This window comes from Equus przewalskii, chromosome 31 (genome assembly GCF_037783145.1).
Source record: "Equus przewalskii isolate Varuska chromosome 31, EquPr2, whole genome shotgun sequence".
NCBI lineage: Eukaryota > Metazoa > Chordata > Mammalia > Perissodactyla > Equidae > Equus > Equus przewalskii.
The window spans coordinates 14,522,871-14,547,156 of NC_091861.1; the positions used below are offsets into that span (position 1 = coordinate 14,522,871).

Below are 24,286 nucleotides of genomic sequence, written 5' to 3' on the forward strand. Positions count from 1 at the left end.
GCAATAAACACACACCTATCAATACTTACTTTAAATGTAAACGGACTAAGTTCTCCAGTCAAAAAACAGAGAGTGGTTGAATGGATAAGAAAACAAGACCCCCTATGTGCTGTCTACAAGACGTAAGAACACACACAAACTGAGAGTGAAAGGATGGAAAAAGATATTACATACTAATGAAAACCAAAAGAAAGCTGGGGTAGCTATACTTATGTCAGACAAAATAGACTTTAAAACAAAGACTGTAATAAAAGACAAAGAAGGGCATTCCAACAAGAGAGTATAACATTTGTGAATATTTATGCACCCAACATAGAAGCACCTAAATATAGAAAGCAAATATTAACAGACCAAAAGAAACAGGCAACATTACCATAATACAAGGGAACTTTAATACCCCACTTACATCAATGGATAGAGCACCCAGACAGAAAATTAATAGGTAAACTCTGACCTTAAACAATACATTAGACCAGATGGACTTAGATATATACAGAACATTCCATCCAAAAGCAGCAGAATACACATTCTTCTCACACATACATGGAACATTCTCCAGGATAGATCAGATATTAGGCTACAAAACAAGTATTAACAAACTAAAGAAATTGAAATTATATCAAGCATCTTTTTTGACCACAATGGTATGAAATTAGAAATCACTTACAAGAATAAAACTGGAAAATTCACAAATAGGTGGAGATTAAGCAAAATGCTAGTGAAAAACCAATGGGTCAGCCAAGAAATCAAAGGCGAAATAAAAAAATACCTTGAGACAAATCAAAGTGGAAATACAACATTCCAAAACACATAGGATGCAGCAAAAGTAGTTCTAAGAGGAAAGTTCATAGTAATATATACCTATCTCAAGAAATAAGAAAAATTTCAAATAAACAATCTAACTTTACATCTCAAGGAACTAGAAAAAGAACAAATGAAGCCCAAAGTTAGTGGAAGGAAGGAAATAAAGATCAGAGCAGAAATAAATCGAGACTAAAAACACAATAGAAAAGATCAATGAAACCAAGAGCTGGTTCATGGAAAAAATAAGCAAAATTTGACAAACCTTCAGCTATACTCACAAAGAAAAAAAAGAGAGCAATAAAACAAAAGCAGAAATGAAAAAGGAGACATTACAACTGATACCACAGAAATGCAAAGGATAATAAGAGACCACCATGAACAATTATACGGCAACAAATTGGACAGCCAAAAAAAAAAGGATAAATTCCTAGAAACATACAACCTTCCAAGGAATAAATAGAAAATCTGAACAGACTGATTACTAGTAAGGAGATTTAGTCAGTAATTAAAAACCTCCCATTAAACAAAAGTCCTAGACCAGAAAGCTTCACTAGTTAACTCTACCAAACATTCAAGGAAGAATTAATACCAATACTTCTCACACTCTTCCAAAAAATAGAAGAAACTTCCAAACTTATTTTACAAAGCCAGCAGTACACTGATACCAAAACCAGACAAGGACACGACAAGAAAAGAAAATTACTGGCCAATACCCCTGATGAACATAGATGCAAAAGTCCTCAACAAAATATTAGCAAACCGAATTCAACAATACATTAAAAAGATCATACACCATGACTAAGTGGGGTTTATTCCAGGGATGCAAGGATGGTTCAACATCCACAAGTTAGACAATGTTATAGATCGCATTAATAACATGCAAGATAAAAATCATATGATCATCTCAATAGATGCATTAAAAGCATTTGACAAAATACAACATCCATTTTTGATAAAAACTCTCAACAAAGTGGATATAGAAGGAAGGTACCTCAACATAATAAAGACCATGTATGAGAAGCCCACAGCTAACATCATACTAAACAGTGAAAGCTGAAAGTTTTTCCTCTGAAATCAAGAACAAGACAAGGATGCCCACTCTTGCAACACTTATTCAACATAGTATTGGAAGTCCTAGCTAGAGCAATTAGGCAAGAAAAAGAAATAAAAGGCATTAAATTGGAAAAGAAGAAGTAAAACTGTCACTATTTGCAGATGACACGATATTATGTATTGAAAGTCCTAAAGACTCTACCAAAAAACTGTTAGAACTAATAAATGAATTCAGTAAAGTTGCAAGATACAAAATGGGAAATATACAGAAATCTGTCTTGCTTCTATATGCTAATAACAAACTATCAGAAAGAGAAATTAAGAAAATAATCCCATGTAAAATTGCATCAAAAGGAATAAAATATCTAGGAATAAGTTTAACCAAGGGGGGGCGGGGTTGAAAGACCTGTACACTGAAAACTTTAAGATATTGATGAAAGAAATTGAAGAAAACACTAGTACATGGAAAGATATTTCTGCTTATGGATTGGAAGAATTAAAATTGTTAAAATGTCCATACTACCCAAAGCAATCTACAGAGGCAATGCAATCTCTATCTAAATTCCAATGACATTTTTCACAGAAATAGAACAACCCTAAAATTTTTATAGAACCACAAAAAAATTCAAATGGCCCAAGCAAACTTGAGAAAGAAGAACAAAGCTAAAAGCATCACACTCCCTGATTTCAAACTATATTACAAACTATAGTAATCAAAATAGTATGGTATTGGCATAAAAACAGACACATAGGACAATGGAACAGGATAGATACTCCAGAAGTGAAGTCAAGCATACATGGTCAATTAATTTATGACAAGGGAGCCAAGAATATACAATAGTGAAAGGACAGCCTCTTCAATGAGTGGTTTGGAAAACTGCACAGCCACATACAAAAGAATGAAACTAGACCACTATCTTACATTATACACAAAAATTAACCCAAAATGGATTAAAGACTTAAATGGAAGACCTGAAACCATAAAACTCCTAGAAGAAAACAAAGGTGGTAAGCTCCTTGATATAGATCTTGGTGATGAATTTTTGGATCTAACACCAAAAGCAAAGGAAAACAAAAGTAAAAATCAACAAATAGGACTATATCAAACTAGAAAGTTTCTGCACAGCAAAGGAAACCACCAACAAAATGAAAAGGCAACCTACCGAATGGGAGAAAATATTTGCAAATCATGTATCTGATAAGACGTTATATCCAAAATATATAAAGAACTCATTAAATCAATAACAAAACCAATCTAATTTAAAAATGGGCAAAGGATCTGAGTAGACATTTTTCCAAGGAAGACATATAGAAGGCCAATAGGTACAAGAAAAGATGCTCAACATCACTAATCATCATGGAAACTCAAATCAAAACCACAATGCGATATCACCTCACACTTGTTAGAATGGCTATTATCAAAAATACAAGAAATAACAAATGTTGACAAGGATATGGAGAAAAGGGGACCCTCATCCACTGCTGGTGGGAGTGTAAATTGGTGCAGCCACTATGGAAAACAGTATGGAGTTTCCTTTAAAAATTAAAAATAGAACTACCATATGATCCAGAAATTCCAATTCTAGGTATTTATCTGAAAAAAACCAAAACACTAATTTGAAAAGATATAGGTACCCCCATGTACATTGCAGCATTATTTATAATAACCGAGATATGGAAACAACCTAAGTGTCTATGGATGAAAGAATGGATAAAGAAAATGTGGCATATACACAATGGAATATTTTTCAGCCATAAAAATAGAATAAAATCTTGCCATGTGCAACAACATAGTATGGACCTTGAGGGCATTATGCTAAGCGAAATAAGTCAGGCACAGAAAGACAAACACCATATGATCCCATTTATATGTGGGATCTAAAAAAAAGAACAAGCTCATAGATACAAAGAACAGATTGGTATTTGCCAGAGGTGGGAGTGAGGGAAGTTCTTCTAGTTTCTCACCGTTAAGATTATTAGCTGAAAGTTTTTTGGAGATTTTCTTTATCAAGTTGAGGAATTTATCCTCTATTCCTAGTTTACTGAGAGTTTTTGTTGTGAATGAGCGTTGGGTTTTTGTCGAGTTTTCTGCATCTGTCAATATGATCATGTGATTTTTCTTTTTTAGTCTGTTGATGTGATAGATTACATTAATTTGTTTTAAAATCTTGAACCAGGCTTGCATGCCTGGTGTAAATCTTACTTGGTGTGGTGTGTAATTCTTTCTATACATTGTTGGATTCGATTAGCTAAAATTTCCTTGAGGATTTTTGCATCTATATCCATGAGAGATATTATTCTGTAATTCTCTTCTGTTGTAATTTCTTTATTTGATTTTGGTATTAGCATACTGCTTGCCTCATAGAATGAGTTAGGAAGTATTCCCTCTACTTCTATCCTTTGCAAGAGATTGTAGAGAATTTGTATAATTTCTCCCTTAAATATTTGATAGAATTCACCAGTGAACCCATCTGGGTCTGGTGTTCTCTATTTTGGAAAGTTATTAATTATTGATCCTATTTATTTAATGGATAGAGGCCAGAGACCCATTCAGATTGTCTATTTCTTCTTGTATGAGTTTTGGCAGATCTATCTTTCAAGGAATTGGTCTATTGAACCCAAGTTGTCAAATTTGTGGGCATAGAGATGTTTATAGTATTTTGTCATTCTTTTTTAACTGTAATGATTATAGTATGTACTGGTATGGCATTATGTTTTTAATTTGCATTTTCTTGATCACTTGTGTGATTGAGCAGCTTTTCACATGCTCTGGCTAGTTGAGTATTCTTTGTGGAGTACCTGTTCAAATATTTTGACCATTTTCCTGTTGGGTAATTAGCCTTTCCTTTATTGGTTTTTATAAGTGTTTTATATAGTCTGCATATTAGTCCATTGCTGGAAATATGTATTGCAACACCGTTTTTAATTTTAAGTCACTGAGTTTAGGGCAGTTTGTTACATAGCAAAAGCTAACTGTATATACAAATTATTTTAAAGGTACAACTTATCAAGATTGATGTTAGAAGGAAGAACATGGCAAATTATCCCTGTCTGACAGCTTCTCACAATTTTTGATAAATGTGTATACCTCTGTAACCAGTACTGCAATCAAAACATAAAGCATCTCCATCACCCAGAAAGTTCATGAATGCCTTCTTCCACTTAATTCTTGCTTTCCAATAGTCAAACACAGTTCTGATTTCTGTTATCATGTATTAGCTTTACCTGTTCTTGAAATTCTTATTAATTTGTAGGGGTTCCATTTATATTTGAGATATAAGTCCTTTGTTGATAGATGATGACAGATAGATGATAGATAGATAGATAGATAGATAGATAGATAGATAAATATTTTCTCCCAGTATGTGGCTCATGTTTCTAATAGTGTCTTTTGATGACAATGGTTTGTGGAGTTTTTTTGGATAAAGTCCAATTTGTCATTTATTTCTTTTAGAAATTGTTCATTTTGTGCCCTTTACAGAAAATTCCCTGTCATTCCAAGGTTGCAAAGACATTCTCTTGTGTTTCTTTTCTAGAAGTCTTATAGTTTCAGTTTTTAGGTTTAATCTATGAGCAAGTTAATGGTTTAGATATGAGATAAGGATCTAAGTGGTTTTTTCCTAGATGGATTTTCAGTTATTCCAGCACCATTTCCATTATGATTTCTTTTTAGTCACTTAGGTATTTTTTAATGTATTGCTTAATTTACAAAAATTTAAGAATTTCTTAAAGTTATGTTTTTGTTTGCACGCTAGCTTCCTTCCACTGTGGTCTGAGATGACACTCTAAGTTTGTTGAGATTAACTTTATGGTTCAGCCTACATTCAATTTTGTTCCATGTGATCCTAAAAATAATATGTATCTACAGCTGTTCTATGTATTTCAATGAAGAAAATGTTTTCATCAGGTTACACAAATCTTCAATATGCTTACGATTTATTGTATATGCATGCTATCAGTCACTGAGATGGCTATGTTTAAGATTTCCCACTATGATTGTGGGGTTTGTATACTTTCCTTGTAGTTTTGTTAACTTTTGCTTCGTATAATTCAATGTTATATTATTACTAGCATACAGTTTCAGTATTGTTGTATCTCCCTGGTGGATTCATCCTTTAAATAATAAAAAGATATTTGTGTCTAGTAGTGCTTCATGTCTTTCAAGTCTATTCTGCTTGATATTAGTTTTTGTATGGTATATATTTTTCTATCCTTTTACCTTCAAACTCTCCATCTCCTGGTCTCCTTAGGGATTATAATTTTGTGTGTGTGTTTTTTGTCAAATCAGATAATCTTTGACTATTAGAATATTCAGTCCGTGTATAGTTTATGTAATTAGTGACATATTTAAAGCTAAATCTACAAACATGCTTGGTTTTATAGTGGACACATGGTTATCTGTCAAGATTCCCTTTTCAGGGCTATTGCACTCATCTCCAGCTCTGGGAACTACAAGCTGCTGAAAGTGGATAGCTGTGCCTCTCACTAGGAATTGCTCTTGGTTTCAGGGAAGTGTCTCACTCAAGGTTATTATCCTTTCCAGAGGATGCTCCACAGCCAATGAGTGGATAAAAAGGTCTGATCCTATATCTCAATTTGGGACAACTTCAAAGGGAATTCCAATTTCTGAACTTCCTATAGGACCAGCTGAAGCCTCAGTTGCAACTGTACTTTTGGTCAACTTCTCCTTCTATTTCTGATTTCCTGATTTCCTTACCGGTATAGGTTCCAAGAATACTCCCCAGAAACCCTGTGCACTCAATTCTCTGTTTCAAAGTCATTTCTAGGGAATCCTAGAAATAAGACAGTTTTCTATTTGTCCTACATGTTCGGTGCTCTTTTTTCTCTCAAGCAAATTTTAATTATTCTATTTCCCTTCTTTATTATCCTGTTATATATTCTTTTGCTATTCTTTTGATGGTTACCTCTACATATTGTATATATGGCCTTGACTCAAGATTAATATTTTTATCACTTTTGCAACAATGTTAGGGTCTTAAAACTTCTTAAGTTCTTCCACCTACCCACCCCTTTTGTGTTAATACTGTCATGTATTTTAATTCTATGTATAATTTAAATAATACAAGATATTGTATTATTATATACAGTTAATATTCATACCCTTTCTAACACCCTTCATTTCATCCTGTATGTTTAGCTTCAGTCTGGAATTATTTTCTTTCTGCCTGAAGAACTGTACATTTTTAGTGCAAATCTGCTAGTGATCACGTTCTCTTAGTTTTTCCTTGCCTGAAAAAAATCTTCATTTCTTCCTTTATTTTAAAAGATATTTTCATTGAAGAATAGATAAGTGTAAGTTGACAATTTTCTTTCTACAACTTAAAAATATTTCATTGTCTTCTGGCTTCTATTGTTTCTCTTGAAAAATCAAGAGTTAGTCCTACTGCTGCTCTTTTTAAGGCAACTTGTCTTTTTGCCCTCTGCTTTCAAGATTTTTCTCTTTGACTTTGGGTGCTTTTCATTAGTTTAACTTTAATATTCCTAGGTATCTTTTTTTATGGCACTTCTGGAATCTGTAGTTTGATGTCTTTCTTCTGGTTTGAAAATTTCTCAATCATTATTTCTTGGACTATTGTTTCTGCTGCATTCTCTGACTCATTGTTTTCTGGGACTTTGATTACCTATATATTATACTTTTCCACCAATATGTATCTTCTGTTATTTTCTGTATTTTCTATCCTTTTTGTTTTCATCATGCTTAAATCTGGATATTTTCAAAGATATATCTTCAACTTTATAAATTCTTCTCTTAAACTGTCTAATCTTTAAACTCATCCATTCAGTTCTTAATTTAGTTACATTGTTTTCCAGTTGTAGAAATTTTCTTTTATTTTTTATACCAATTCTAGTTCTCTAGTGAGCTTTACCACTGTGTTATTTCTTTTCTTGAACATGGGATCATTATTATACTAAAGATCTTGTCTGATCACTTCAAGACCTGGGTTATCTATTGGCATTGTTCTGTTGGGTGTTTTTACTCATATTTTTCAGTCAATGTTTCATTGTGTATTTATGAAGCATGTAGTGGCTCAAGATGATGCTCTTCCAAAGAAGATTTTCTTTGACTTCTGGAATACAATTAAGGGAAGTGCAGATCACCTTAATCTATTGTGGGATTAAGCTGATTTGAATATAGGTTTCCATCTCTGTGATGGTGTTATGAACTAAATTGTGCCCCTGCCCCCATTCGTACGTTGAAGCCCCAACCCTCAATGTGACAGTATTTAGGGACAGGAGGTAGTTAAAGTTAAATGAAGTCACAAGGGTTAGGCCTTAATCCAATAGGACTAGTGTCCTTATAAGAAGAGAATGACCCTAGGAGTGTGCATTGCCTGCAAAGAGGAAAGGCCATGTAAGAACATAGCAAGAAAGAAGTCATCTGCAAGCCAGGAAGAGAGCCCTCACCGGAAACCAACCCTGCTGGCACTTTGATCTTGGACTTCCAGCCTCCAGAAGCGCAAGGAGATAAATTTCTGTTGTTGAAGCCACCCAGTCTGTGGCGTTCTGTCATGGCCACCTGAGCAAGCTAATGCAGAGGATGATCTATTTCTTGCTCACTCTTGTACTAGGATAGTACTTCAGAGTTCCACCTGAAAATGAAATATGTTTACCAAAGCTCCTCATCCTTCGAAGATCCTCAACTCAGTTGCTTTCTCATATAACTGTGAAATGTCAAAAGCTCTGCTTAGTGTCTCAGCTTCTGGATTGCTTCTTACAAATCAGAAAATGCCTCAAGGAGAAAAAGTTCTGAATGTTGGGCTCATTTCTTTTTCACTTTCATCTCTCTTAGATCTTTTTTTTTCTTTTTTGAGGAAGATTAGCCCTGAGCTAACATCTGCTACCAATCCTCCTCTTTTTGCTGAGGAAGACAGACCCTGAGTTACATGCATGCCCATCTTCCTCTACTTTATAGGTAGGATGCCTACCACAGCGTGGCTTGCCAAGTGGTGCCATGTCCGCACCCAGGATTCAAACCAGCGAACCCCAGGCCACCAAAGCAGAACGTGCACACATCACTGCTGCATCACCGGGCCAGCCTTCTCATGTCCTAGCTTCCTACTGTCAACGAAAATAATCCATAACCAATCTATAAATGAAAATTTGGGTGAGTTTATTATGAGCTGAAATCTGAGGACCATGGTCTGGGGACTTTCTTCCCAAAGGAAGAAAGGGCACCAAAGAACTGAGGTATACAGAGTGGTTATATACCCCCATACAGGACATTTCACTATGATTGAAATGTCCCTCCCACAATAGTCACAAGATTGCCCGGTCAGCACAGTGCTTGATGGACACAGCAGGTAGTGGGTCTGCTATCCCAGAGGGCGTAGCAGGAGGCGAGTCTATTGTCTTGAGCTGGGTGGTCACAGGTGAGTGCAGCAATCAGTTTCTAGCCTAAGGAAAGATGCTTAATCCTTAAGGAGATGCCAAAGTTGGGAGGGGGAGGGAAGTTGCACCTTTATCTCAAGGGCCTTTGTTCTTGCCATAGGGAATATCTAAAGCAGATATACAATGCATGCTCAACAGCCATGGTCAGGCCCTTTTGGAAAGACAAGGTCAGGTCGAATTAGGTTTATACCAAATGGCTTCCTCATATTCTCCAATATATCCTATTGCTTGCCATTTTTATTTGTCACTACATAGCCCTGAAGTCCAATTTATATCTTCCTAGCTCCATAAGACTACAGAAGGTCAATTTTGCCTCTCAAGTCTCTTAGCTGCCACTTTCTGCTTGCAGTCTGGACTTCTTAGTCCCGCAGCATTAAAAAAAAAGAAACGCCTCAAGTGAAAGGGCAGCGGAGCCTGTTAGGTGTTTCTTTCTTCTTTCTAGTGTCTTGACCCCTCAAGATGTGGCTGCATTGTTAGTTCTCTGTTGTATTCAAACAGGTGGTCTTGTATTTTATCTAGTTTTTAGAGTTGTTTTTTGGCAGGATTTCTCCAATAAAATCTACTTCATAGTAGGAAGCAGAAGAGGAAAAAATGCCCACGCTCATTATTGTTATCTATTTGGACCTTCAAGCATCACTTAACATTGTTATCTCCTCATGCTCCTGCCAAGGTCTCTCTGAACTGCCCAGAAGCAAACAAATTCTCACTGATTTTCTTCTCCTCTCTCTAAAGTAGGCTTTTGGCATCTTCTAAACATTTGAGCTATTAGCATGAATTAGAATATGTCCTGGAGATCGAAATCCTCTCCTAGGCCTCATTACTCTTTGGTTTTTTTACCTAATACCCTGTAGGAGAAGTGTGATCTAACCATATGATAAGAGAGTCATATTTTGAATCAAAAATGTTATCCATCAAAGTATTTTTTCTCTTTGGATATATTATGTTTGTGTCTCTGTCATTGACTAGTTGCCCCAAGGAACTCAAGGGTGGGTTTGGAAGCATTTAACCGTTTTTCGTTATTGTATTTTTCCTTTTGTTGTATTAAGGAGATGCAATCACCGATCACCCTGGACCAGACCAAGCCTGACCACGAGAGCTACGCCTATGACCTTTGCCTTATTTCTAATGCTAAGGTCTCTCCAGGAGGAGCTTAGGCCTTATTACCGTCACCTGCAGTGTATGTGGAAGTGTGTTTTCCAGCTGAGCCTGAGCAAGTGATTACTCACCTCTCTCCTTTGAATATTCATTCCCCATCTGAATAAATGTGCCTGCTTCCCTTTGTCCAGAGATGCCGTGAATTTGGAAATGATTCCTCGTGGTCTACGATATGCTAAAATATACCTTACTTTGTGTGACAACTACTTTTGGTGGAGGGTGTGATTTAACTTGCCAGGAGGTGAACCCACTTTGGTTTCAGTAACATCGCAACAATGATAAAAATAAAAATGGAAATCTTTTCAGTGTTGTAAATATTTCAAAATACTTGGGTATTTTGAGGCTATTAAGTGAATGAGTGGATGAAAAACTGAGAGTTTGCTAGAGCTGGTTTACTTATGTATCAATTGAATATTTGTTAACTCCTTTAAGTTCACTTCAAATCAAACTATTTTAATCAATTATTTACTACCTGTCCAATTAAGATTTTTTAAAATTTCATTCTGTGTATATCTTGATCATTTCTGTTTCTGTGCTTTTGTTTATATAATTTTCTTTGCCTGATAAGCCCCTCTCACTCATATTTTCAATTCAGTCAATTCAAGATCCTTCCTACTACTAGGATTATAACATTTGTCTCCTCCAGGAAATTTTCCTTAACTATTTCCCTCCCACTTTTACACTATTTGCTTACCTTTTAGGAATGCAGCAAACTTACAAAAAACCCTTATATTAAATAACCTTTTTTCACTTTTAATTACTCTTCAGATTCTTCTTGTCAATTGGACTTAATTCTTTGAGGGTAGTAATTTCATCTTTTATTTACTAAAAAATTTCTCTGCTCACATTACTTTTAATACAGTAATGCTCAAAAATGAAAGATTCTGTATTCAACCCTTGCTGAGCAGAGAATGAGTGAACTATCCAGGTTCTAAAAATCACAAAGTGATCTTGTGTGTGTTCCCTTCTCCTGGCCAATGACACAATAGTTTACAACAGTAAGCATGAATGAAGGACTACTTTTTTATTTTTTAACTATTTTATGTTTGTTTCATTCAATTGGATTACTTTCAAAGTAAGAGAGGTATGAAAACTAACTTCTGTTAGGTAGTTTTGAATTAAATATAAATGCCTTGAAAAATAGGTTAAATAGCAAGAATAATTTCAAGCTGGAAAATAGGTTAACTATGGAACAATTCAAACCCAGTAAATAATCATTAGATTTTCTAATAGCAACTTAGGCTTTGCCTGCAATTTGTGTGGTCTTACAATCCCCCTGCAAGGCAGCGAATGAACTTTTCAACTTAACATTAAACACACACTGTATGTTTCTCTATTTGCTTCAATGATTTATTCTAATCAGTATGTGCAGTTTTGTCATTTCTTAATGTAAAGATTCTTAAATGGATAGACATGTCACTTTGTGGCCAGGATTCCACAGTGTGCTGATGAACTGGCTCACTGCATCCCGTGATCATGAATATGAAGTGGAGAACTATAAACTAAACTCAATGTTCTGATAAGTGACTTTATCCGCTAGTACCAGCAGCAAAGTGATTCCCTCATTAAAGAGCTGAAGTGCTTAGAAATGGAAGAGTGCTTAGCAATACCCTACTGTGTCCTGTGAGGGAGCCAGATGGGGACACCGAGCCTTAAAAGGAGCAAGCAAAGCACAACCATAGACCAAGTTGGGATTTCACTCCATCCTCCCAAAAACAGTTTTGAATTAATAAAATGGGAGAATAGATTAGTGTTTTGGCATTGGGTTCTCTTTCTGGGACACATCAAATAATCAGTCATATTCTCAGTCCAAATTAATGCCATTACTCTCATTTAGAATCTTTTACCGACAGTGGTAAATGGAAGAAGAGTTAATTTACTACAAAGAGTTAGGAAGTTCACTGTTGAAGAGGTAACACAAAAAATGTAGTGAGTTGTAGTGAGTTAGATAAGCTTAAAGACAGGAGCTAACTAGAATTTTATTTAATTCATGGAATACAGACCAATCCAAGCGATATTTTCCAGCGGTTCATTCACTCACTCCCTCACTTGTTTTTCAGTAAAAATTTATGCTGTACGTAAACCGGAGCTTGGACCAAGTGAGTTCTATTGATCCAGCAATACTGCCACTTTTCAAGTATTACTATGAACTTAGATAAGTTCTACATATAATTTTGCGATTTTATTAATATTCCACCTTGTTCCTAAAAGGTTTGAGCCAGTTTACAATAGAAAAGAAAACAATATGGATGAGAAAATCAGGGAAAAGTTAAAAGAGGAACTGAGGAAAAGAAAATGACACTGGAGATAAGATTAGCACATAAAATGGACACCATGTATTTGTGAGAAGTAGGTCATAAATGTGAGGGACCAGAGTAAAAAAGAGATACAATCAATAACAAGAGTCACGATTCCCCTGAAATAAGAATACCATCTGGAGTTTACAACCATAATAATAAATAAGGATAATTACTCAAAAATTTATGGATATGAACGGTTATTTCTCAAAAGGAACACTTCACCCAAGCAGCAATCAGAACTTGACCTCAGGATCAACCAACTTAGTGTATATAAAAATCTATACCCAAAATCATATACAACATAGCTATAAATGGTTGAGACTAGCTAAAAATAACATGCCATAATGTGTGCATTCAAGTGAGCAAGGCTGTCTTTATAGGTGTTATCTTAAGAAATTATCTACTATTTTATAGCTTCTATTCCTTGAAACATTTTTGGAATTTCTTTAACATTCATCAAACATATATTTTACTTTGTGCCATATGTTCTGCTAGACGTTGGATAGAGGGTATTTATCAAGAGTGACAGTATTTGCCCTTAAAGAAATTAGAGACGAGTGGGGAAGAAAGACATTACCTGACTACAAGAAAGTTGATGAGTGTTTTGATTTCACAAGCACTGGAGGGTCCAATTCTTAATACTCTTAAAGTATATGCCTTTAAACATCCACGGTGGTGCTCTTGATGTTTCTAATTGTCAATCTTCATTCAGAATCAAGTTTCGTGAGTAAGATGGGTGATGAAGTTATTACAGACATTAGGTCTCACTAATTTCTTGAGTGGCCCATATTGAGAATGTAGGAAAGAAATTGTATATAAGTTGATGTAGTGAAGTAGTTTTCCAGAAGAAACAGACTAATTGCTTTCCCCAATTATATTCTCTAATAAGATTCCATGTCTCAGTCTTCTTTCTTCTCAATGAAAAGCATCTTCGACTCATTTGAACACCTCTATAGTTGTGGGAGCTTGTGTGTGAGGGGGTGAAGGACATTACATGGATCAGCTCTCGAGCACCATAAGCACTCAAGAGCTTGGGTCACAGTGAGAAAGATAAAACTGGCATTCTCAATAATAAGATACTGAACAGTTACCAAGAATATATCAAGAGGACGAATTATTTTTCTTGGATGTACAGATCTAACTTGAAAAAAGGAGAGAGAGAAAGAATGGGAGAGAGGTACGTCACTACATGTGAACCTTGCAGACTGGGACAGGCCAACTTTTCTGAGCAGAGAAGTCAGATGCCACTCACAATTACTTTTGTTTCTGAATCTCCAAGGATGGGTAATTTTGGAGTATTGAGGCTATGTAATATCAAATAAAATAATGCTGAAAATTATTTTGAAAGAATGAGTTCCCCAAATATTGTGAGCACTGGCAGCAGCATTAGAATAAGATTCCAGTCTCCTAAGATTATTATTACAAAAGAACAGGTATCATTGATTCCATTACTATAAGGTAATACGTACTATTAAAAAAAAAAGAGAAAGATAATCGAGGAAGAGAGAAACTAGGCTTAGTAGAGTTAGAATCATTATAACAAAAGGCCAAGTTAGACACTCCCCAGCCCCAAAAATGTCACCTAGGTTTTTTTTTTCATTAGTTGTTTCTAGAGTAAAGCAAGTTTGATTGTTGAATTGTCTGTTATCATCTGGAACAGACTCAGTGCATAATGTTTCAAAGGAATCTGCTGTCCTCTGGATCTAGCTACTTCTACTCAACTTCCGACACTTTATGAAATAAAATAATTCTTTCTTTACTTCTATTATTTTGCATGATACCCAATAATAACATATTTTTATACTCTATTTCTATTCCCCTATCCCAAAATGCCAGCAAATTCTTCCTTGCAATAAATGCTGTCTTATTAAGAAAAGCATTTGCCCTTATCACTTATTTGAATTTTCTACAAGCCCATACTTACTATAACTCCCACCATAATTTGGGCAGTGAATGAACGTTAACTGTTTTTTAAAAAGTAGCACTGAAGATATGAATCTTCTTCACATAAAACGTCACAAATCATGACCCCTGGCATAATAATACCTCATTATAACAGGCAGTTTTAGAAATTCTAGCTTTGGCTATCATATTGACAAGGGCAAGGTTATGGATTGAATCACAAGATTTGTCATGTAGCTTTGAAGCAAGCAATGTTCAGACTCTTCCTAATTCCAGCAATTGTTTAACAAGTTTGCGCTAACGTCAGAACCAACAAATATTCATCCAGCATCTACAAAATACCTAATAGATTGCTAATTGTTATTAAAGATTCAAAGGGCTAGAAGGTATACTCTAAAATGTCACAATCTAATCAGTCAGACACTTGCTTTTCATTCAGAAACCATTTACTAAGTGAATACTAGTAATACTAAGTGAATACAACGGGCTAGGTGCAACCCTGTATTTGAGGGTGCCTATGTTTCCACTCCCACACCCACTGGTCTATATCTGCGTATGCCAAGTTCAACGTCCTAATAGGGTTCTAATTGGTCTCATGAGTCACTGTTTCCCTCAGGGCAAAGTTTTCATGCTTAACCACTTCATACCACTCACATTTCAAGCCATTCATCATTCATACTTACACGTTGGCTGCCCTTAACCTGGGTATCTAATGGTGGCCTCACCATTTGTGACAAGGGTGATGGGGTCAGAATATGGTCACTTCGATGGAATAATTTATGGCACTTTTGGTCGCCAGGGGCTGTATCTGTGATAGACATTCTCGGAGGTAAAAGACCCACTATTCACACACTACATATATATTTTTTTCACGCTATAATTCATGACTAGTCACTTGTAAAATTTTATAGTTTATTGAATCATAATAAGAAGTATGGTTTATGTGTATTTTCTGTAGGATCCTCATTTGTATTTTCCTTTTAGAACTCTAGAGCTTTTGAATGAATCAGAGATGCTTCCAATTTCTTCTTTGGACAGATGAGAAACATTTCAGAGGTTAAGAGATTTGTGTCAACTTTACTTAAGTAGAATCCAGGATTCCAGGCAGTGGAGTCTTCTATTCCATGCTCACTTCATGCCTTAACCTCATTTTTACATTTTTTCTTCTTTTATTTTCTAGAAAAAAACAGCAAAATAAAAAAAAAAAAAAGAACCCGATAATTTAAGAGTTCTCAAGTTCTCTAAATCTTCCTCACTTAGACTTAGCTCAGTTAAAAGTCTGGAAGGCTATACCCCTGATTTGACTCATTTCTAGCCCTGCTGGCATTACTGTATTCTCTGTTCTCTGTCTACACCAGGGCAGATCCTGAAAAGCAACACTGATTGTGTGTGTCACTAGACAGCGTTCAGCCAATGTACCTCAGTGATAGAGACACACAGTGGAACATCTGTTATATCATCTTTATTTAAAGGACAATTTACCCAAGAGAAAAATACTAAAGATATCTTGATTTTTGTTTTGTTTTATTTTGTTTTTTGCCAATTCACTACGACTAAAGTGAAAACGGTTATGGATTCACATAGTGCCAAACTGAATGACAAGGTTTAATAATTTTTCCTGTTGAGTTAAAAATATAACCCCAACAGGCACATATTTAGCTTGTATGCCTAATTATTACCTTCCTTCAGATAACTTCTTTTTCCTTACACAGCTGCTAAGACCTTATTTCCCCTGGAAAAAGACAATGAAATTTCACCCCTTTCCCAGTCAGGAGCTAATCAAACTTATTTTTCATTTTACTTTTTTACTCAAGGATTTGAGTCATTCGTATGCCAACTTCTATGAAAAAGGGGAAAAAAAGACACTTTTTTTTCATGCATAACAAATAATTTAATTAAAATGTATCTCATCTGGCCTCAAAATGGAACCACTTTTTTAGGACAAAGACAGCCTGGACCAAAGTCCATTGGAAGACAGAATTTGAGAAAATTGAGAAACACATAATGCAAGAAAACTCACATCAATGCAGGACTAACCAATGATTTCTAATTTTATCTCAGAAATCTTACCTTCTAAGATAAGAAATCTTATCTTGTAATGTTGTGCTTTATCTTGATAATTTTTCTCCACTCTAATCTTTAAAGAAATTCTGTTTGGAAAGATGAACGAAGCTAAAAAGATGGCAAAGCAATCAGACAGGATATGGTATACATATTCTGATTTAGATGAAGCTGCCTTTGGGAAACTATCAAAGGCTACAAACGTGAACAGTTATAAAAAAAATATTGGAGAAATTAAAAGGAGTCCCATCATTCTAGCCGGAGAGTAGATTTGAAAATATGTGTGCTTATAATCTAATTCACTCTGAACAATTTCAGTGGCTGAAATCTTAGTGTATTAATCAAAATAGGTAGGGATAGCCTCTGTTTATCCTAAATTCAGACATGAGAAAGGAAAGAAAGATTAATCTGATAAAGGCATCACTATTTCTAATCGGACTGATGGGAAAATGGAGTATGGGGTAAGAGGCAATGGCGGGTGAATTATAGTGAAGTGATGAACTACGTGAAGCTGAAGCAATCAAATAGATAGCTCTCAAAATTACTACAGCATCTTTATTCAACACGTTGGTGCAAGTGTCCCCGTCTTGGCCTTCTTTACTAAGAGCAGAAGCACTTTGTTGAATTCGGCGAAATTAAATCTTAATAGAAGAGCCTTAGCAAAGGCGACTACCCTTCACTTACCAAAATTAAACACGAGACATTAATTTCCTTTCTAAGAGGAGGAGATGACATTTTGATTATATTTTTAATTCACAAAATAGTTAAAAATCCAAGAGAAGAGTTGGCAAACATTTTTTGAAAATTTCTGACACATATTTGTCTCTGTGCATTGTGCACTCTTTTTGAAGTAATGTGAAACCTTTGTTACTCATCCTTGTCTTTCTTACACATAATTTAGCAAGCAATTATTTTATCTTCAGAAAAAAAGATAATTGTCTCTAAATTTTTCTGATCGAATAGAATAAAGTGAAGATGTTTTTGTAATTGGTAGAGAAGAGCAAGTAGTACCTATTGCAGTATTCAGTTTTAAAATTTTGCTTGTGTCTGATTAGACAAAAATTTCAAAAAGTAAAAATACAAAGAACTACCCCCTAAAAAGCTACCCATAATCTCACAATCCGGAGACAACCACCATTAACATTTTTGCCTTATACAAATGTATACACATGTAACATACAGATAAGTGCATGCATTTTTTATACATAAATACACATTATATATATATATATATAGATGTGTGTGTATACACACACACATATACATATTTTTTAATGGAATCAGACCTCACAGCTTCCTTTGAATCCAGCCTTCTTTTCTTAAAAATATATTGAGGGATTTTTTTCAAATTAATGGGTGCAGATCTACGGTAACATTTTTAATGTCTTCATGGTATTGCATTTTATGTATCTTATCATTTATTTAACTCTGCATATATTGAGTATTCAAGTTGCTTTCAATCTTTCCCCATTATAAACAGGATCTATCTTTGAATTAAAATCTGAAGTCACTCACAAATATGAAAAATGTTATTTAGACTTCTTCATACCGCAAGTCACACATAATAGATAAAGACTGCAATGGGTAATGATCCCTTATAAACCTTTGAAACCACTTGACGTCATGTGTCTGTAGTTTTCTGTTAGCTCAGAATATTTCATATTTCCACTCGTGGATTCCTTTGGAGTAGTGAGAGGTAGACATTGCTCTCCGCATTTAACATGCTGACTTCTAAGCTGAAGTCATATGTTGGGGAGGGGAGACACTAACAGTAATTCTAAGGAACCTAAGTTGCTTGAATCTACTTGTGCTCCTTCCAATGGACCAGTGCTTCCCCTGGAGTCTTGGTGTGCAAGGATACCTGGGGAATTCTGTCTAGCATGATTTCTCATTCCTGCCTCCTTTCCTTCAGCTGAAGTGATCATTACTGTCTTCATCCAATACTTCCTTTAAATTTGGCGGAAAATGCCAGAATACCTCCTATTAGCCTTACTTTAACTGTAATCACTTCTCTATTCTAAAACACCTTAGCAATTAAATACAGCATTGATTGTGAGCTTATTTTGTAATCTTGAATTTTATGTGGGTATCTCTCTTCTTCTCTAGGCTGGAAACTTTAATAATCAGAGACCCTAGAAGCTATTTATTTGGAATCCCCTAAAGACAACTTGTACTTCAAATAACACATATATTGAATATAGCATTTTAAACTGGACTGTATCAACACAGTTCTGAAAAATATTTTAGCTTTTGGACACTATCAATATGTTTTAATTGTATTGTGTAAAGCTGTTCCTTATATTAGCTAATTTAAAGAGAAAGGATACTTCAGATTTTTCTCAGGTCTATTTCTTAATGTATTTTGAGTCTGTTTTGGAGAAGAGATTTAAAAAATAAAATCCATGGTTTGTGGATGTTGAAAATCATTAGACTAGAATGAAAAAAATACATGCAGTTTTATTATATACAAATATTATTATAGCATAGTTTTAAAAATGCTTGATAAGGTAAGTCAATTTCATTTGATTTTTTCATGTTATTTAATATACTTTTCAAAGTAATTTTTAGCAAAAATACATACCTTTATACAATTTGTCCAGCTTTTGAATATAATTTTCCATACTTTGAGAAGAGATCAAATGATGGTAATACGGTTTGGAAATCCTAGGAGGAAAAAGATCAAAAATTTCTACAGAGATCTTACTGCCCTTGTATTATAATTATTATTATTATTATTTTATTGTAATCTATATTATATTAAATTGCTAGACAGGTGTCATTTAACAACACTTCAAGTTTCCCATGATACCCTCAAATGAAACAAAATTAGCAGGTAAGTTTTATCATTTGAAAGGCAGCGACATTGAAGCTTTCTTAAACACACAGTTTTGAATAGCTGTGGATGGCCCCCTCACGACGCTCTGGGCAATGCGACGATCACACACAGCCACCTGTCTTCAAGAGGCTCACAATCTAAATTTTTCACCTTGACCTGTGTAAGGCCCCGAATGATCATGCTTCTGGGTCCTTTTCTGACGTGATTTATTTTCTTTGACACTTCCCTTCACTTAATCATCTCTAGCAACACTTCTGTTTACTGAACACATTTCTTCTCAGAGTCTTTGTACTTACAGATGCCTCCACATAGAAAGCTTTGCCTTCAGTTATTCCCACGGTTCATTCTCTCCCTTCATCACATCTCTGTTCAAAGAGGCCCTCCCTGACTGCTGGATAGAAAAGAGCACCCCTGAAACTTTCTGTCACCTGAACTGGCTCTATTTTCTTCGCTAATTACCAGTCTTTGGTATTATATATTTATTTATTTTGTGTCCCCCATGAGACTATAAGCTTCATAGGGATAGGTACTTTGTTTCGAGGAAAATAAATATTTGTTGGTTGAATGAATGAAAAGGGAAAGGTGACAGGCCTAAATAACTCTAATAGAGGGCCAACTGTGGTAAGTACCGCAGAATTGATTCAAATGAACGCTAAAGGAGTTCAGAGGCAAGAGGGGAAACATCATTTTTTGTTGGGTAACCAGAGAAGTAGCATTTGACTGATGATAGAAATGAATGCTTTTCATCCATGTTAAACAGGCAAGGTCATGAAAGAGGTAAAGTACTAAATCAACAGTGACTACTGTAAATAAATGGTCAGATATATAAAGGTATATGTTTCTTCTCAAAAAGGAGGTCTCTCTTTAATGGACATGATTTCGGATTTTTTTTCTTAAGAAAACGTTGGAAAGAATGACCTCTGCCTTGGACCCACCTCTCTAGAGAGTTCATACATTATGAATACACAAAAAATAAATCTGTTAAGGAATATGCAGGTACCTCTGTCGCTAGAGACCTGGTTCTCCTCTCTGACACAACAGAGTCCCTAACCCTCAATATCTGCTTTTGTGACTAATGCTCCTCAGGTCCCAGGGAAAAGCTCCAGATCTGTTGCTCTGTGTTTGTGAAACAAAAATGACCAAGTGACATGAAGGACGGTAGGTTGTAACAGACACTGCTTTCCAGTACAAAGAAAGTTTGAGTGACAAAAGTGCTTAGATAAAAGACAAATTATTTAATTTGAACAAAACCCTTCCTGTTGGATAGCATGAATGCAATAGAACTTTATATAATGAGGAATTATCCCCCTGTGGTGCTGAACATTCAGATTCTTTCTCTCTTTTTATTCCAAATTGTGATTCTAGAGGTACTTAGGAATCGAGAGAGTATTTGCAAGAGTTGCATGTGACATATGTGACATTGCAGGAGCATTTTGCAATAGTAAATAATTCATATTATTCTTAAATTTGAATGTATGAAGTTTAGGCCTATGTGTGAAACATGGTAGTGATTTTTTTATGTTGGCATTTGATGAACACTGAAACCTAGAACCATCAATAGTTTTAGTTTTATAAACATATACAACAATTTAAGTTTCAAAAAAGTAAACGAAAAGGTTAATTTTATTTTAGTGATCTTAGTTTAAGCTTTTGATATTGACTAATTATATTTATTCCTCATTTTAATATAATAGATAATTTTGACTATTTAAAATAACTCTTTTTTTTTGTGAGGAAGATTGGCCCTGAGCTAACATTTATGCCCATCTTGCTCTATTTTATGTGGGATGCCACCACAGCGTGGCTTGATGAGCAGTGCTAGGTCCATGCCCAGGATCCAAACCTGTGAACTCTGGGCCACCGAAGTGGAACATGCAATCTTAACTACCACACCACCAAGCCATCTCCCAATAACTCATTTTTAAAACATGTAAATAAGTTTAAATTTTTGTTTTTTATGTTTAACATATTTTTGATAAAAGTATATTCAAATTGTATATAGTTTAAATAGATTTATATTTTCTATTTAAGTCCAATTTATACTATTATTGATAATGTAACACAAATTAAATGAAAATCTTGATTCTAAAAAATATAATTAATGATTATGCTGAAATAAATGTAAGGAAAATGAATTATATGGGATACATAATTATGCATAACTTATGTATGTCTTTATTTTATCACTTATCCAAACATTATAGACCTATCAAGAGATAACCCTGTCATGGAAACAGTCTGTTGTCTGTATATATATATTTTTTTTGATGAGGAAGATTGGCTCTGAGCTAACATCTATTGCCGATCTTCCTTGGTTTTGCTTGAGGAAGATTGTCCCTGAGCTAACGTCTGTGCAGATCTTCTTCTACTTTGTATGTGGGATGCTGCCAAAGCGTGGCTTTGATGAGGGGTGTGCAGGTCCACACCTGGGATCCGAACCCATGAACGGTGGGCTGCTGAAGCAGAGTGCATGACTTTAACCACTACGCCACTGGGCTGGCCCCATTCTGTTGTCTATAGTTTGTCAACTTTAGATCTTTATTTTACATGTAGTTTTTGATGTTGTTGTTATAAAGGTATTTTTATTAAGGTAAGATGACACAACATATTTTATTTAACAGTTAGCTTGACTTATAGCTTTTAAATCAGACTTGATATGTGGCCTCCATTGCTCTTGCTTAACGTTCTGTAAATGTTGGGGGGGAGGCTGCTCTTCATACACTTAGAGACCTAAGCAATTGACTATCAGCCTCTCTTCCCTAGACACAGAGTGCTTTTCCTTTAAAGGCTTTGCTTTCCAAACTTCCAAAATCTTTTTTGCATCTGTCTTCTAAACCACTTCCGTATTCTCAACACCTTTGTAGAAGCAGCAGTTACTCATCTGGACTCTGGTTTCTGGTCTGATATGTAGAGTTTGGAACTCATTGCTCCTAACCCCACAAAAGGAAAAAAGCTAAGCAAATTTCACATCAACAACTCTTCTTAGATTGATCAGAGAATTACAGTCAGAGGGCAAATTGCTGCCCTGAAAATGGATAAGATAAATAAGCAGATACAGAGAATCACAATTTACCAGGAGCAAAAGCTCAGGAAGAGAAGTGTACTGCTGAAGCCAATACCACAGAAACACCTTCAACTAATTGACAAATTCCTGGTGGCTCAGTGTGGCCTAGCTTGACAGTTAAGAACACTAAGGGGAGGGGATGGCCCAGCAGCATAGCAGTTAAGTTTGCATACTCCACTTCAGTGGCCCGGGGTTCACCAGTTCAGATCCTGGGCACAGACCTACGCACCACTTATCAAGCCATGCTGTGGCAGGCATCCCACATGTAAAGTAGAGGGAGATGGGCATGAATGTTAGCTGAAGGCCAACCTTCCTCAGCAAAAAGAGGATTGGTGGTGGATGTTAGCTCAGAGCTAATCTTCCTCAAGAAAAAAAAAAAAGAGTAAAGCAGAAGTAAAGACTTGCAGACAAACAAATATTAAGGAAATTTGTCACCAGCAGACCTACCTTTCAAGAAATGTTAAAAAGAAGTTTTCAGAGAAAAGGAAAATGACAATAGGTCAGAAACTTAGCTCTACATGAAATGAGGAGCATTAGAGAAGAAATAAATGAAGGTAAAATAAACCTTTTATTTTTAGTTTTCTTAATCAACCTTACAGGTAACATATCTGTTATCTGAATATGTTGTTCAAAATAATAATAATGACAACATAATCAGTGATTGTAGCTTATGGATAAGGTAAGTGAATGACAGCAATGTTATAAGGGATAAAAGGGAGGAATTGGGAATAATCTGTTAGAAAGTACTTGAGGGGCTGGCCTAGTGGCACAGCAGTTAAGTTTGCACATTCTGCTTTGGCGGCCCAGGGTTCGCTGGTTCGGATCCTGGGTGTGGACATGGCACCACTTGGCAAGCCATGCATGCTGTGGTAGGCATCTCACATACAAAATAAAGGAAGATGGGCACAGATGTTAACTCAGGGCCAGTCTTCCTCAGCAAAAAGAGGAGAATTGGCAGCAGATGTTAGCTCAGGGCTAATCTTCCTCAAAAAAAAAAAAAAAAAAGGAAGCGCTTGAACTACTCATGAAGCAGTATAACATTATTTGAAAGTGGACTTGGGTTAGTCACAAATGTATTTTCCAAAATCTAGAGCAACCACTAAAAATGTTTTTTAAATGAAGTATAATTGATATGCTAAGAGAGGAGAGAAGTGTAATCATACAAAACACTGAATTTAAACTAGAGAAGCCTGAAAGAGTGGAAGGCAAAAACAAAAACAAAAACAAAAAATAAAAAGCCAACAAAGAACAGGGCAATGAATGGAAAACAGTTACAAATATGGTGGATATTAATCCAATTACATTAATAATCACTTAAAGGTGAATGGTCTAAATATAACAACAAAAGGCAGAGACTGTAGATAAAAAAGCAAAAGCCAACTATATGCTGGCTACATGAAACCCAGTTTAAATACTAAAGCACAAACAGATTAAAAAGTAAAGGGATGGAGAAAGATATACCATGCTAACATTAATCAAGAAAAGCTAGAGTAGCTATATTAATTTCAGACAAAACAGATTCCAGAGTAAAAAAATTATCAGGGATCAAGATGGGAATTACATGATAAAGGGGTCAATTCTCAAAGAAGACATGACAATCTCTAATGTGTATGTGCCGAGTAACAGAGTATCAAAATACACGGAACAAAAAGAAACAGAACTGCATGGAGAAACAGACAGACTTACTATGGTAATTGGAGA

The 24,286-nt window shown here is 35.2% G+C and overlaps 1 protein-coding gene across 2 annotated transcripts in view; it reads right to left on the reverse strand.

Moving 5' to 3' along the window:
• Window positions 1-19,266: 19,266 nt before the first annotated feature.
• The window catches only part of SPATA17 (spermatogenesis associated 17), a 197,124-nt gene continuing 192,104 nt past the window's right edge, over window positions 19,267-24,286 (reverse strand). For both annotated transcript variants that reach the window (XM_008526701.2, XM_070602487.1), the window contains one exon: window positions 19,267-19,349. In XM_008526701.2, coding sequence (XP_008524923.2) covers window positions 19,269-19,349 — 81 coding nt within the window. In that variant the 3' untranslated portion in view covers window positions 19,267-19,268. The remainder of the gene's footprint in view (window positions 19,350-24,286) is intronic.